Consider the following 15,572-nt stretch of genomic DNA (forward strand, 5'->3'; position numbering starts at 1 on the left):
TTTCACTCCACACCTCCACTTCTGAAAACATGGGGTCCTGATTTGTCTCTGATTGTGGGGTATATCAGGGTCAGATTGAGATCACCACTTCTCAGCAGGTGAGCTGTGGTTTTTAAGGCCAACTGGACAGACTCCACCCCCTCCTCCTCAGACAGGTGACTAGTCCAACCTGGTAGATAGGTCTAAACAGGATGTATACATCATGAGGTGTTGTACTTTTTAATAAGTGTGTCTGTCAGAACTTTTTTGTAGGATGAGAAACAGAAAAGAGGAAAGTGTCAGCTGCTGCAGAGGTGTGTAAGATATGAAGTTAGAGCTGTAAATGATCCATGTTCACCTTGCAGCAGTGCTCTGTTTGTTTCCAGGCAGAGCACTGACTGCAGGTCAGTTCAGTCTGATTTTACTCTCATTTATCTTCTCATAGTTTTTAGTGTTGAACATCTGAGGTCTGGTTTCAGTAAAGGGGTTCCTTGTGTCTGTTAGTGGTACTGCAGCTGGTGGTGGTCTCCAGTCACAGCTGTGGTCTGTGCTGGGAGTCACTCACACTTTTGATGCTGATGTGGTTTGTGGAGTTTTTATGTGAAGTGGTTTTGGTTGGTGTTTTCCTTTTCACAGGTAGAATCCTCTGAGTGGTTCAGCTTCACAGCTCTGCTCCGACCGTCGCCCCTTTTTCACTTTTACTCAACTATAATCACTTTGAAGCCCACAAAGAACATGACATGTTTCTAAACAGGACTTGGATCATTACAGTGTCTGCTAGTTTCCGCGTTCACCTGTGCGCGCTCCCGTGAGAAGTGGGCGGAGCGTCGGCACCACGCCTCCTGTTGTTTAGGTAGACACGGAGCAGGAACAGGAAGGAAGTGTTGGTGGAGTTGGCGAAGATATGAAAGTTTCTGCGGTAAGAAGAAGCTGGTGAGTTGTTTCCATGTTACTTCCGACACATTTCATGTTAAAGTGATCGAGCTGTGAGCGCGTGGAGAGGCGGGAAGAGCGAACAGAGACGGAGAAGCTCAGTGAACACAGGCGACTCAGACTCTGATCCAGGAAACACTGCGCTTCCTCTTTTCCAGTCACAGGATTTCATTTTGAAGAAAAGTAGTGTTGTTTGACATTTTTACTGTATTCCACCAGATTCAACCATTTTGCCATTCATATTAATGAGCCATGTGACCATCAGGGGCCCCAACAAAATAAATTCTTAAAATACTAATGCAATCAAATTTATACATTTTGTTGCTAATTTTTGAAATATCCAAGACTGTAATCACCACCAAAGCCCAATCTCCATACTGTTCATTATGTGGAATTTTTTTTCTTTTGTTTTTTTTTGTAATAAATAAAGAAGTATTTCACACAATTAAACTGGCATTTAAAGAATTAAAATCCTGAAAATGATTGAAAGTTTGATAGTTTTGAGCACGTTTGAAGTTGTTTGAAAGATTTCTGGAAAAAAAGCAGAAAAAATATGATGATGATTTAATAGCAGTTTTTTGAGCGTGTACATTTGAAGAAGGCACAAGGGTTAACACAGTGTTCACTACAGCGACACACAGTGGTAGAAATAATGAAAAGCAGCCAAATCACAGTCATGAGCTGCTGCCTCAGTGGAAATATTCCTGACATGTTGCAGCTCTTTGTGCTGCAGCTGAATCCAATAAGGATTCTTCCATCTCTTTATACTTTGTCATAAACTGTAGTTATTATCATCAGCTGATACAAAGACACATGACAACAAGCTGACACTAAAGGTTTTGTTTCTCTTTCAGTCAGAAGTTTCTAATAATGGTTCCCTGATAATGGTTTTTGTGTGTTTGTCTCCAGTTTCACAGGTTAACTCCTCACATTAGAAAAGATGAGTGATTTGGAGGAAGAAGATGCAGACACAGAGTAAGACGACTGTTGATGAATGAGTGCATTTCTCTGTTTCTTGTGACCCAAGTGGACAGCTGCCCTGGGTGAGCAGTCCTCAGTAGAGCAGAGCTCACTGTGGTGTATGTGTTAAGGCTCTTTTGTTGGACAGCCTTTTATTCAAACTCAAAATATTTGGCTCAGAGCAAAGGTGATAAAACAGACATGTTCATACACCTATCTAAACGTTTTAAAGTAACTACAGCCCCATGTGCACACCTTAATCATATGGAGAACTTTAAAGCTTCATTAGCCTGACATATCTGGTTACACTTTGCCAAGCTATGATCAGTTGCTGTTCTAGTGAGGGGATCGACAAACAGAAGTGGCTTGCTACCTGATTATCTAGCTGTGTTGTTAAAATGTTTTTGTTTTTATTTAAAAAGTAATGTGTTCATGTCCACAGAAAGAGGAAGGAGAGTGATGTTTCTGTGGAGGAGCAGCTGTCCTGCTGTTCTTTGTGTCAGGACGTCCTGAAGGATCCAGTCTCTACCAGCTGTGGACACTGGTTCTGCAGACGGTGCATCACCTCATACTGGGACCAGTCTGGTTCATCAGGAGACTCCTCCTGTCCCCAGTGTGGACAAAGATCCAGACCAGGACCTGGACTGCAGACAGCCAGTCAGACCAGCACTGTACAAAGTAAGACTGAACATGTGTCTGCTGATGTCATCAGTTCTGAAAACAGGACTTGTTGTTTTCTACAGAGTCATTTGTTCTATCACACAGCTCTGACATTTAAGATGATTCTAAAGAGCACAACATGAAAAAGCTTTTCTCTGCTTGTTTTTCTGGAGCTGATGAAAAGAATCAGATTGTCAGATTGTCTTTAGTCTGACAGTGTTTGTTGTCTTTCAGCAGATAGTGGTCTGCAGGAGGTTTTAGATGAACATAAGATCAGTCTGAGGAGGAGATGTGAACGTGTGACTGAAGGAACTGATGGAACAGGAAGTAGAACCCTCCTCAACAGGATCTACACTGAGCTCTACATCACAGAGGGACAGAGTGAAGAGGTTAATACCCAACATGAGGTGAGGCAGCTGGAGACAGCTTCCAAGAAGAAGACCCTCCATGACACTCCAATCAGGTGCCAGGACATCTTTAAAGCCTTACCTGACCAACAGAGACACATCAGAGTGGTTCTGACCAACGGTGTCGCTGGTGTTGGAAAAACCTTCTCAGTGCAGAAGTTCACTCTGGACTGGGCAGAGGGCTTGGAAAACCAAGATGTCAGTCTGCTGGTTCTGCTTTCGTTCAGGGAGCTGAACCTGATCAGAGATGAGCAGTACAGTCTTCTCACGCTGCTCCATGTTTTCCATCCAACATTACAGAAGGTCACAGCAGAGAAGCTGGCTGTCTGTAAAGTTCTGTTCATCTTTGACGGCCTGGATGAAAGCAGACTTTCACTGGATTTCAACAACAGGAAGGTTGTGTCTGACGTCACACAGAAGTCATCAGTCAACGAGCTGCTGACAAACCTCATCCAGGGGAATCTGCTTCCCTCAGCTCTGGTCTGGATAACTTCCAGACCTGCAGCGGCCAATCAGATCCCTCCTTCATGTGTTGACAGGGTAACAGAAGTACGAGGCTTCACTGACCCACAGAAGGAGGAGTACTTCAGGAGGAGATCCAGTGATGAAGAGCTGTCCAACAGAACCATCTCACACATCAAGACCTCCAGGAGCCTCCACATCATGTGTGGAGTCCCAGTCTTCTGCTGGATCACTGCTACAGTTCTGGAGCACATGTTGACTACAGAGCAGAGAGGAGAGCTGCCCAAGACCCTGACTGACCTGTACTCACACTTCCTGATGGTTCAGACAAAGAGGAAGAAGAACAAGTACCATGAGGGACATGAGACGAGTCCACAGGAGCTGACGGAGGCTGACAGGGAAGTTCTTCTGAAGCTGGGGAGGCTGGCGTTTGAACAACTGGAGAAAGGAAACACCATGTTCTACCAAGAAGACCTGGAGCAGTGTGGTCTTGATGTGACAGAGGCCTTGGTGTACTCAGGAGTTTGTACAGAGATCTTCAAAAGAGAGAGTGTGATCTTCCAGAAAACAGTCTACTGCTTTGTTCATCTGAGCGTTCAGGAGTTTCTGGCTGCAGTCTACATGTTCCACTGTTTCACCAACAGGAAGACACAGGTACTGGAGGACTTCCTGTGGGGAGTCATGGAGAAATCCCTTCAAAGTGAAAATGGCCACCTGGACCTGTTTGTTCGCTTCCTTCATGGCCTCTCTCTGGAGTCCAACCAGAGACTCTTAGGAGGCCTGCTGGGTCAGACAGAGAACAGTTCAGAAATCATCCAGAGAGCCATCACCAACCTGAAGGAGATGAACATGTACAAAATCTCTCCTGACAGAAGCATCAACATCTTCCACTGTCTGATGGAGATGAACGACCACTCAGTTCATCAGGAGATCCAAGAGTTCCTGAAGTCAGAGAACAGATCAGAGCAGAAACTCTCTGAGATCCAGTGCTCAGCTCTGGCCTACATGCTGCAGATGTCAGAGGAGGTTCTGGATGAGTTGGACCTGGAAGAGTATAACACATCATGGGAGGGACGATGGAGACTGATCCCAGCTGTGAGGAACTGTAGAAAGGCTCGGTGAGTCCTGACATGATCATTAACATCATCAGATCAGTAGTTCAGTCGAATTCAGATCCACACAGTATTAAATTATTTTCATTTTTCTTAGTTTACATCACAAACATTACAGGTCATTAGTGTTATTTTTCTTGAGGTTTTGAGGACTATTAAGGACTGAAGAGGCTGTGGTTTTTAGTGACAAGCAGAATTTTACAGTGAAGAGCTGTAAGCAGTAAAGTTACAACGAGGAGGTTCTACAAGGTGTTTCTGTATCATCTTCCAAAGATGACTCAATCATAATGAGCATGGAGGATGTTAGGAGACACCTCACCTCCTTTTAAATCAATAGAGACAAAAACCTCTCATTCACATTAAAGATGCTACTTAACATTGTTTCATTCTCAACATTGAAGTAAGTGTGTAAGTTTAGCTGAACAGCAGCCACTGTGGTAACAACAAACACTTACAGAATAATGGCTATTGCTGAAACATGATGTAGCAGCATTATTTCGCTAAAGTCTGCAGACATTAACATCAGCCTCCGTAAAGTACTGGTCACACCAGACCACAAGTAGAGATGAGCTTTATGCTCATAAAACTTTTAATTTTGAAGAGTGACATCATGTCTTTTCCCTGTTTTAGATTGAATGATATTAGTTTAAAGTCTTTCCATATATTGTGTTAAATGAGACAGAGACTCTCTGCCGTTTTCTGTCTTGTTGTTGTAGAGGAGAGTAGGATCAGGGAATTCACCTTCAGCCAGCAACAGAGGTCTGAATCTATCAGAGCAGAATGGTAGAATTCAGTTTTCTTATTCACACCAAAGGTCAATGTCCTGTTCTTCTGATGACATGATGTGAAAAGCAGCAAACAGAGATTCCATTGAATTGTTCTCTGAGCTGAACTCATCAGAAATGTTCTGGAGTCAGTTTAAAAACAGTGGACAATCTAAATGTTTTTCTAATTCAGATGGCTTCATTCTGACTCTGGGATCAAATCACATGATGGAAACATAAAGGTGGCGTCATTTTCCCTCCCTTCATCTGCAAAACAAAGATTCCCATTAAAAGTCTGCAGGTCTGAGAGAGAGTGATGAGAATTATTGTTTTGTGTCAAACACAATAAGATGAGATGAGCTGATCCACAGATGTGAAGAGCAGATGTTGATCATGTTGTGTCATCATCATCAATCTGATGTTATTCTAACACATTTTATATTTTCTCTAATCACAGATTTATTAACTGTGGACTCTCAGAGACTCACTGTGAAGTCGTGGCCTCAGCTCTTAAGTCCAACCCCTCCCATCTGAGAAATCTGGACCTGAGCGACAACTACAACCTGCAGGATTCAGGAGTGAAGATACTGTCCACTGGACTGGAGAGTCCAAACTGTCAACTGGAGACTCTGGGGTCAGTTCACTGACTGGAGCTGTTGGAGTAGGTTGATCACTGGGCTTTAGCTTGGTGGGTTGAGCAGGATGCTGCTGATGGTAGCAATGTGAACGCTCGCCAGCTTTAACACACTTAACTGTGCACTGATAAGTGACAAGTTATTATTGGCAACACTTTTAATGTCAGCATTGCTGAATCATTTGAAGCCACAGACAGACAGATTGATAGTCTGCAAAAACATCTTTGTCTTAACAGATGAGTTCACATTTTTAAAGTCTATCTTAATACAATACACACATGTCCATCTGCACATGAAAAGAGTTTACCTGACTCTAGTGTTATGAGATGGAGGACAAAATCCACAGCCTGTGTAGAAATGACTTTTAAACTACTAAATATATTGAGAACAGCAGCAGGTTCTGAATCAGTGTTGACATGAACAGGTGTCTGAATGTTGAGCTGACATTTGGATGATGGCTGTAGAAGGCTGACATTATGATGATCCACAATAACAGAAGGACAAAGTCACTCTACTCATTTTAGACTAAACATCATTGATCAGGACAGATCTGATTGATTATCAATGATTTGATCTACATCTTTTATTCTTTATTCAGGTTGAGGTACTGCAGTTTGTCAGAGATCAGCTGTTCTTCTCTGACCTCAGCTCTGAAGTCCAACCCCTCCCATCTGAGAGAACTGGACCTGGGCAACAACCACCTGAAGGATTCAGGAGTGAAGGAGCTGTGTGGTTTTCTGCAGAGTCCAGACTGTAGACTGGAGACTCTGAGGTCAGACCCCATATTTTATTTCTGTTCTGAGATGAATCTGATGTGAAAGTTGTGTTGACTCTAACCTGCAGACATCAGGCTCATATTATACTGATCCACACTGAGGATCTTAATGGTAAAGTCAGTTTTCAATGTCAGTCTTCATTATTTAAATCACATTAAACTTTTTTCCACTCTGACATTAACAAATATTAACAAATAACAAGTATTTTCTTGTCCCAACATGACATAAAGTGATGTGACTAAAGAGAAACTGAGAAATTCAGACCAGATTCACCATGATTGTTAAATGTCATCACTACTGCTGGAAGTGAAGATGTTGTAAATGTTTGAATCATTTGTTGACTTTTCTCCACAGTTCAGTCTGACATGTTTGTTCTCTTTGAAAACTTGAGGATCTTTAGTTGAATCTCAGATAAATGTGTCTGCACAGCCTGAGTTTGTATAGATGGAGCCTGTGGTGGAGCTGCAGAGTTTAAGAGCTGAAGTCACTACGTCTTTATTGAAGCAGCAGCATGTTGTCATTAATATTAATGAGAGCTGTTTTTCCCTTTGTGTCTCTGACTGTTTTTAACCTGCATCCTGTTGGTTCAGGTGTTTGGAGTTTCCAGTTTCTAAACTTGTTCATTCTAAACCTTCTTCAGCTCTGAACAGATGATGAAACATTGAATGGTTTCAAGCAGGAACTTTGTCTCCTAAACTCACATCTTTTATTCTTTATTCAGGTTGTGGGGCTGTAGGTTGTCAGAGATCAGCTGTTCTTCTCTGGCCTCAGCTCTGAAGTCCAACCCCTCCCATCTGAGAGATCTGGACCTGAGAGGAAACAACCTGGAAGATTCAGGAGTGAAGGAGCTGTGTGGTTTTCTGCAGAGTCCAGACTGTAGACTGGAGACTCTGAGGTCAGTTCACTGTCTGTTACTGTTGGAGATCTTCTATCTTTAATCCACAACTGAACCTCACAGAACTTGAATCCATTCATTTAGAATAAATCCATTAATCATTATTATTATTATTATTATTAACTTGTCTCTATGTCACTTTTCTGAGCAGTTTCCAAAGTATTGCATTAAACCATCTGTAATTTGGGATTAAAATAGTTTGATTTCAGTTTAATCTGTGTTTAGTTTTGGATTTCCTGAGCTGATCTGCAGGATAGAGACCAGGACCAAGACCTTTGTTACTGGATCAGGACTGGATCCAGTTTTAAAACAGTGGACAATAAAAATGTTTTTCTAAACAACAAGGCTTCATTTCACTCATCAATCAAAGTATTGTAGGAAGGTTTTAGTCCAACGTGTCTGATGTGATATTGATCCTGTAGTTAGAGACTGACTGAGGTCAGCAGCAGGTTCTGAATCAGTGTTGACATGAACAGGTGTCTGAATGTTGAGCTGACATTTGGATGATGGCTGTAGAAGGCTGACATTATGATGATCCACAATAACAGAAGGACAAAGTCACTCTACTCATTTTAGAGAAAACATCATTGATTAGGACAGATCTGATTGATTATCAATTATTTGATCTACATCTTTTATTCTTTATTCAGGTTGTGGTGCTGCAGTTTGTCAGAGATCAGCTGTTCTTCTCTGGTCTCAGCTCTGAAGTCCAACCCCTCCCATCTGAGAGATCTGGAGCTGAGTAACAACAACCTGAAGGATTCAGGAGTGAAGGAGTTGTGTGGTTTTCTGCAGAGTCCAGACTGTAGACTGGAGACTGTGAGGTCAGTTCACTGTCTGTTACTGTTGGAGATCTTATATCTTTAATCCACAACTGAAACTCATTTATCTTCACACAGAACTTGAATCCATTCATTTAGAATGAATGGCAATTTAAATAGTGGTTGTTCCATATTGTCAGTTGTTCTGATCTCACATTGAGAATTATTTCTTCAGGTTCAGTTCATTTCAGCCAGTTGTCATGAATAATGTCTGTTCACTTCAGTCAAACCTTCACAACTCACACACTCGTATTTCTCACAGTCGGGAGGACTAATGTTTTCTAAATACACTGTAGAAAATCCTCACAACTAATCTTTGTACAAAGAAACTGAAGAAAAAAAATTATTTCATCTACATGTTCTATTCTTTATTCAGATTGAGATGGTGCAGGTTGTCAGAGATCAGCTGTTCTTCTCTGGTCTCAGCTCTGAAGTCCAACCCCTCCCATCTGAGAGATCTGGACCTGAGTGACAACAAGCTGAAGGATTCAGGAGTGAAGGAGCTGTGTGGTCTTGTGGAGAGTCCAGACTGTAGACTGGAGACTCTGAGGTCAGTATTTGGAGTCAGTCCATGCTGCTTCCATCAGTATTGTCCTAAACACAGTTAGTATCAGAGCAAAGATCCAGTGTTTCCTGTAAAGCTGTGACCTTCTCAGTGGCTGCTTTCCTCAGTGAAGTTGTGTGAGGAGAATGGTGACAAGCTTAAGGATTGGACAGAGAGAGAAGAGTCAGCCAATTGATGAAAGATACACCGCATGGATGCGCTGGGATGCATCATCCGTGATGTAACCTGGGGTCATCAGGTGTTTTGGGACTTTCAGCATCAGACTCCCTCTCCCAGGTGACCCAACCGGAGTTGACCAGATCCAGTAGCATTTGTCCATGGATCCACCCTCTTGATCCAAAGCCATCTTGTGGCTTTCTTTGCAGCTTTATTGTGTTCTTGATGGCTCTCCTCTTTGCCTGCCCTGTGATTCCGAGCATTGTAAAAGCCTCATAGGGTGAATTCCCTACAAAGCCTCTGCAACCCACCTCCACAAGTTCGCACTGGGTCCCCCAGCCCTGTCTTTGGCATGTCTACAACATCTCCAGGTACTCGGCACACTTCCTCTTGTTGGGCTCAACCACACATTCTTCCCAGGATAAAGTTTCAGCACGATCAGTTGCTTGGTGCATTCTGACACAACAATTATGTCTGGCTGCAGACAGTGATGGTGCTATCTGGGAACTTACGCTGCTTGCCAAGTTCTACTTTCAAGCGCCAGTCACTGGCAGTGGGGAGGAGGCCAGCCTTTGGTCCTGACTGTGGGTGTGGCTTTTCACCAGCTCTCACAAAGGCCATCCTCTTGAAGTGGTAGTGGCCCTTGTTGATGTTGATGGCTGGATTGGCAGATTGCAGATGGCAGATTTTGTAGCCTAACCCTGATCCAGGGCTGGTTTCCGTGGTGATACCATGATACCCTGCTTAAAAGGAGACTGAAACTCTAGATCCCAGATATAGTATCAGTTTATATTCAGCTGGCTGAGACTGATCTGGGATTTTAACTTGGGTTAACTGATCATTTTCACACTCACTTTGTGACTACTGTGGTTGTGTTTATCCCTACAGAGTCAGCGGCAAGGTGATTCAAGCTTCCACAGTTAAAAAAAGTGAGTACTGAAACAGTGTCTCCTGTAACAGGATATATCACAATATATTTGTTTTTCTTAAAATTTTAACATAAATGCTTCTGAAGGGGTAAAGAACTCGTTCACAATGCAATTGATGCCATTGAGAAAAAACTTCTCATTCTCTCCAGATGTGACTTTCTACAATACAGCTGTGGTATATCAGAGCATATATAGAAAACATATGGCTGCAGTTGGTGAATTTCACTGAATAAAGGCAGTGGTGTCTTTACTGGTTTCCTTGTATTTGTCTGACAGCTGCCACCAACACAGAAAGAATTTCTCAAATGGTAATAAATATTATCAGAACAAATCATAACTGACTTGATCTCTGACTCAGATTTGATTGCAAGTTTAACAGTAACATCTGCTGTGTGTCTTCTCCTCCCATCAGGTCCCTGTGGTGTCAAACCGGACCCCAACAGAGCAGGCACAAAGCAGCTGGATGTGTCTGAAGACGACACAAAGAAGCCGGATGTGTCTGAGGACAAAGAAAGGATGCTAGATGTGTCAGTGGACAACACAAAGCTGATGATGGTGAGAGAAGAACCCTTGTGTCCTGATATTCCAGACAGATTTAAGGGCTCAACACACAGCAGGCAATGGAAAACAAATATTGGAAGAATTCAACAAATATCTGCTGTAGCTGGGGACATCTCAACCACCTTGTACAGGTGGAGATAGAGATGCATATAGAGCCTCTTTGGATCAGAAAACTAAAACATCTATTGTGTCATCTCAAGTAATTTTAGAATCTGGACAAATTTCTATTACAGTGAGGTCACAATGTCTGATCAGTCACCTGAACGATCAACAATCTGATTTTGGATGAACGGTTATATTTCTGGCAGGTCCGAAATTTTCATCTTGTATCTGCAGTCCAACAACATGAGTGCAGTCAAAATACCACAAACTGTGGTGAGGTTATTGTAAAGTTACTGCAGTAGTAGTTCTTCCAAAGTTCCAGTGTTCTTAATGGGAAAATTCTTCTTTGTGGTTCCTTCTCCACCCCAGCTCAGCAAGGAAACTCTTCACAGGGAAACACAATAAGGGAATTTGGTTCTTAACAGTCTGTAGCTTTGAAAAATATTCACTTGATTTGTGGATTTCTTTCTAGTGTTGAGCTAGTTTGTGACCTCAGCAGACAACGACAATGACACCTTATTCTTGTGTTACACAATCAGTCCACTAAGACTACATTTCTTCTCTGAGCTGTACACTGTGCTTCAGTTAAGTCTGGACTGTGTAAGAACAACCATTCCCACTCACATTTACACCTATGAGCAATTTAGAGTCACTATTTAACCTAACCTGCTTGTCTTTGGACCGTGGGAGGAATCCGGAGTACCCGGAGAGAACCCATGCAGGCGCAGGGAGCATATACAAACTCCACACAGAAAAACAAAGCCAGACCCTTTTTGCTGAGGCAACAGTGCTAACCACTATACTGCCGGCTGCATACATTGGTTATTTCTAGTAAAATAAATATTGTTTCCTTTTGTTTCTTTCTGAATCCCAGGATCCATCAAGCTTCACACCTGAACTGCAAACCAAATCTACACGAGTCTCATACAGGTAATCTGATAATAAAACCACTGAACACTGCTTTTAGGCAAAGTAGTTGTGTTGGTGTTCTTCGCAAGAAGTCAAACACGTTTCCAGTGGCTGTTGGCCTCCATCAGGGTTGTCCCTTGTCACAGATCCTGTCAGAGTTGCCTCTCTATTAACAAAGGATGCAGTTCCTTTGGCTTCATCAGACTGCAGTCCTCAGGCATGCACTGGAACAATTTGCACCCAAGTGTGAAGCAGCTGGAATGAGAATAAGAACGTCTGAGTCTGAGGCAAATAGAGGATTACTGCCTTTGGATTAGGGGTGTGTTGCTGCCTCAAGTGAAGGAGTTCAAGTACCTTGGGGTCTTGATTATGAAGTGGAAAAAAAATAGAGAGTATGACTGACAGGTGGATTGGTGCGATGTTAGCAGCGTTGTGGGCATTTTTTTTACCATGGCTGAAACCTTGGGGGTGAAAACCCTCAACCTTAGTCTGACAGTATGACATATCTCTACTGCCTGTGAGCAAAAACTGAGATACCCCAACCAATATTTAGATCTAATAATCTTTACGAAATGCTGTTTTAGACTGAGCACAAAAATCATCTCCGCATCTCTTTATCCACTAATGTTTTAGTATGGTCAGTGCACCAACAGTACAGACATAACATGCAGTGACTTAGTCTGTGCTGTGCTTTGGTATGTGTGCTACAGTTTTTAGGCAGACTTGCTCTCTGGACTCATGAGTTGGAGGTAAATCTGGGATCAGCACTTTTTAAAAAATTCAAATTAATTTTTTTTAATCTCAGGGTTCAATAGGTTCGTTGTGGACATTCAGCTGTCTGTGTCCTACAGGTTCAGGTGTCCTGGTCCAGGTGGGTTCCAGTGTACTTCCACTGGACTGGTGTTTGTTGTGGATCAGGAGGCGGAGCTGCTCTACAGGACTGTCCAATGGGATGAGAGCCAACTCCAATCAGCTGGAAAGATGGCTGCAGGACCTCTGTTTGATATCCAGTGTCCTGATGATGCTGTCTGTGAGCTCCACCTCCCACACTGTGGAACAAAGGATGGTAAAGACTTTACTGTCTTCAGTGTTAAAAAAATGAATTAGTAAAACTGAAAAGATCTGTATGAATGTGTAGTAAAGTTTGTAGAAATAACTATGTTTAGCAAAACAAAACCAGAAAACTCTAGTGCATAAAACTAAATGTACACATCCAGACAGATGACATATGGGACAGGAAGATTTCTTGTGATGCTTCAGAGTTAATGACACTAGATTAATTTGATCTCTGAACTCAAATGTTAAGAAATTAATGAGGCAGGGATGAACCTGTTCGCAGTAAAACAAAGTTTAACAGCTCTGTGCTTTCACAGTGCTGCAGGTTGAAGGCCTGCTGTCTGTCGTCCACAAGACTGATGATGGAACAGAAATCTTGGAGCCGCTGGAGATCACAGAGACTCATGTGGTTGTGAAGGTTCCTCACCTCTCTGCCTTTGGCCTGGTCTTGGATATTGTTAAATGGTTCCTGGGAATCAAACAGCCAATAAACTGTGATGTTCTGCTGTTCCTCCGACCTCCAGTTAGAGGGCCTCCAACACTTGATGTGTTTCTGCTGCCAAACAACGTCCCTCTGCCGGAGGTAAAGCTGTCTGTCATACATTCTAACAATAAACCTAAACTTTTATTAAACCTTTTCATTCTGTGAATCTCTGAAACTGAACATCTGAACTGTAAACCTTCAGACTGCTCCTCGGATTTTAGGTTTTCTTCTGGATCTCTGTTAGTATGCATTTCCGTCAGCTAGTGTCACTCATCATACCACCAGGTGACCACCAGGTGGAGTAAACAGGCCTAGATACATAGATATTCTAACAGATCATTTTCATAATCTCCCCTGTACTTGCCTCTCTTCACTAGTTAACAGTAAAGCACAGAATAGTTTTCAAGATTTTATCTTCATTGATATCTTTAAAACTGTGGTCAACATTTGTTTTTAAATGTGCTCAAATAATAAAACTGACTTGACTCTTAACTGAGTTTTAACAGCAGAATAAACATGTTCTGTTGCTGAAGGTTGAGGCCCAACGAAGAAGTGCTGAACACATCAGTGTCTCTTCTGATTGTGAACTTTACATTGGTGCAAGTTACAGTGTCCACTGTGAACCTGAGGACTTAGAAATACAGCCCGAGGTGAGTCAAGTCTCACACACTTCTGAGGGTTATTAACAAAATGATCATGAATACAGTCAATAATGGATTCACAATGTGTAGTGCCAGTTAAGATTTTTAAAATGACATGTTTCCTATGGTTTTCAGCGTGCAAAGTTCCGCTCACATTATGGACCAAATTACTTTCCAACCTTTGAGGTTTTCCTGACGTCAAACCCAAAGAAAGTGACTTTGATGGTCCAAGACCAGGAGAAGACAGAAGTCTGGAAACGTAATATTCATCTGACAGGTAAAGGCTTTACCCTCTAGCAGCAGCACTCCATCTAATGTCTGATTTTACCATAGGAGAATGTGCATATTCTGGGGCCTTCATATCACCTTTGGTGGTCAGAAATTTAGGACCAAGTTCTCAAAGTGTGATGCTGTTACAACCAATATCTGTAAACCAACTAAACCAGAATATGACCTGAAGTGACCCAGAATACACTGACCAGCGCAACATTTGTACGTGCTATTTTTGAATAAAGTTTAACAGGAAAAAGGCATGCATGTTCATTCAAATCCATTTACATTGTAGTGATACAATTCACTGGACATTCATTGCACAGTTTGACAGCCTCACACTGATCAAACTGCCTAACAGCCACAACATAAAACCACTGACAGGAGAGGTGAATAACATTGACCATCTGGTTACAGTCTAATGTTCTGCTGACACGTATCACCCACCTAAACATTGTTGTAGACCAACCACAACCCCCCATGGCAACAAAACTCCCCAGTGGCAGGGGCCTCACCCAGTAGTACAGTGCTCCCACCACAACACAAGAACTGCTCAGAAATGTCTCGACAAAACATGACAAAGAGTCCAAGGTGTCAACCTGGTCTCCAAACTCCCCAGATCCCACTGTCCCGGTGCAAGACACCACAGGCCACCCTGCAGAGGTCTTGTGTCTATGCCTTGATGGGTCAGAGCTGTTTTGGTGGCATGAGGGGGTCCTACACAATATTAGGCAGGTGGTTTTAATGTTGTGTTTTATAAGTGTATATAGTTATTGAACACAATAACTTGTCTTATAGGTCCTGGTCCAGCAGGGAGACCGACCACCCCAACAGGGACTCTGAGTGTCCCAGCAGAAAAGATGCTGAGTTTTGTTCGGACTCAGTTTATCAGCAGAGTGTCTGAACCTGTTCTACGTAAGCTGCTGGATAAACTCCTGGAACGTGGGGTGATAACTGATGATGAGATGGATTTAGCTGGAACAGCGAGCAGGGCAGACAAAGCTCGAGCGGTGATCGACACGGTGAGAAGAAAAGGATCAGAGGCCAGTTCAGCTCTGATCTCTGCTCTCTGTGAGGAGGATCGATGCCTTTCAACAGAACTGAACTTAACGTGAAGCCAGGAACAGTGTTTATCAGGCTGTTTCTGTCTGACACCAACACATCTGTTATTCTTATAGTTTTACTGTTAAACTGTTTCTCCATTGTTTAAGAACGTTTGGTGAAAACCTTAAACCTTTAAACATGAATCAGGGTTTCCTGTACTGTACTGGTTCACATGATAAATTCAGCATAATGTATATATTTCTTGTACAGTTATTGAATATGTTTGCTACTGGAATTTTCAAGTCAAGTCAATAAATGACAGTGTTTTTGTCTCAGATCATCTGTGTTGCTCAGTTTCCTGTTTCCAGTTAAACACAAACTGAGAAAACATCACAGAACATTAGATTCCAGTCACTACAGGTTTGAATCTGCTCAGCATTAAATAATCTCA

At 42.4% G+C, this 15,572-nt stretch overlaps 1 protein-coding gene across 4 annotated transcripts; it reads left to right on the plus strand.

Moving 5' to 3' along the window:
• Positions 1-127: 127 nt before the first annotated feature.
• On the plus strand, positions 128-15,426 carry LOC108881140 (protein NLRC3). 4 transcript variants are annotated; one of them, XM_051078121.1, is made up of 17 exons: positions 128-912; positions 1,822-1,955; positions 2,315-2,550; positions 2,767-4,519; positions 5,735-5,911; positions 6,511-6,684; positions 7,410-7,583; positions 8,234-8,407; positions 8,781-8,954; positions 10,014-10,054; positions 10,467-10,609; positions 11,592-11,647; positions 12,478-12,692; positions 13,000-13,265; positions 13,700-13,816; positions 13,943-14,084; positions 14,876-15,426. In XM_051078121.1, the coding sequence occupies exons 2-17, from the start codon at positions 1,903-1,905 to the stop codon at positions 15,190-15,192; spliced, it is 4,212 nt and encodes a 1,403-aa protein (XP_050934078.1). In that variant the 5' UTR covers positions 128-912; positions 1,822-1,902; the 3' UTR covers positions 15,193-15,426. The 4 variants fall into 4 exon arrangements, 3 of the variants coding, with proteins under 3 accessions (XP_050934078.1, XP_050934079.1, XP_050934080.1); XM_051078122.1 differs by lacking the exons at positions 8,234-8,407; positions 8,781-8,954 and having other exon boundaries at positions 14,876-15,424; XM_051078123.1 differs by lacking the exons at positions 7,410-7,583; positions 8,234-8,407; positions 8,781-8,954 and having other exon boundaries at positions 14,876-15,423.
• The last annotated feature ends 146 nt before the right edge of the window (positions 15,427-15,572 follow it).

Source organism: Lates calcarifer, linkage group LG19 (genome assembly GCF_001640805.2).
Source record: "Lates calcarifer isolate ASB-BC8 linkage group LG19, TLL_Latcal_v3, whole genome shotgun sequence".
NCBI classification, from domain to species: domain Eukaryota; kingdom Metazoa; phylum Chordata; class Actinopteri; family Centropomidae; genus Lates; species Lates calcarifer.

Excerpts from the sequence above, each read along its gene's own strand:
- LOC108881140 (XM_051078121.1), top strand. The coding sequence starts at position 1,903 with ATGAATGAGTGCATTTCTCTGTTTCTTGTGACCCAAGTGGACAGCTGC. Across the intron at positions 11,648-12,477 it reads TCTACACGAGTCTCATACAG|GTTCAGGTGTCCTGGTCCAG; the intron begins GTAATCTGATAA and ends TGTGTCCTACAG. Across the intron at positions 14,085-14,875 it reads ACGTAATATTCATCTGACAG|GTCCTGGTCCAGCAGGGAGA; the intron begins GTAAAGGCTTTA and ends CTTGTCTTATAG.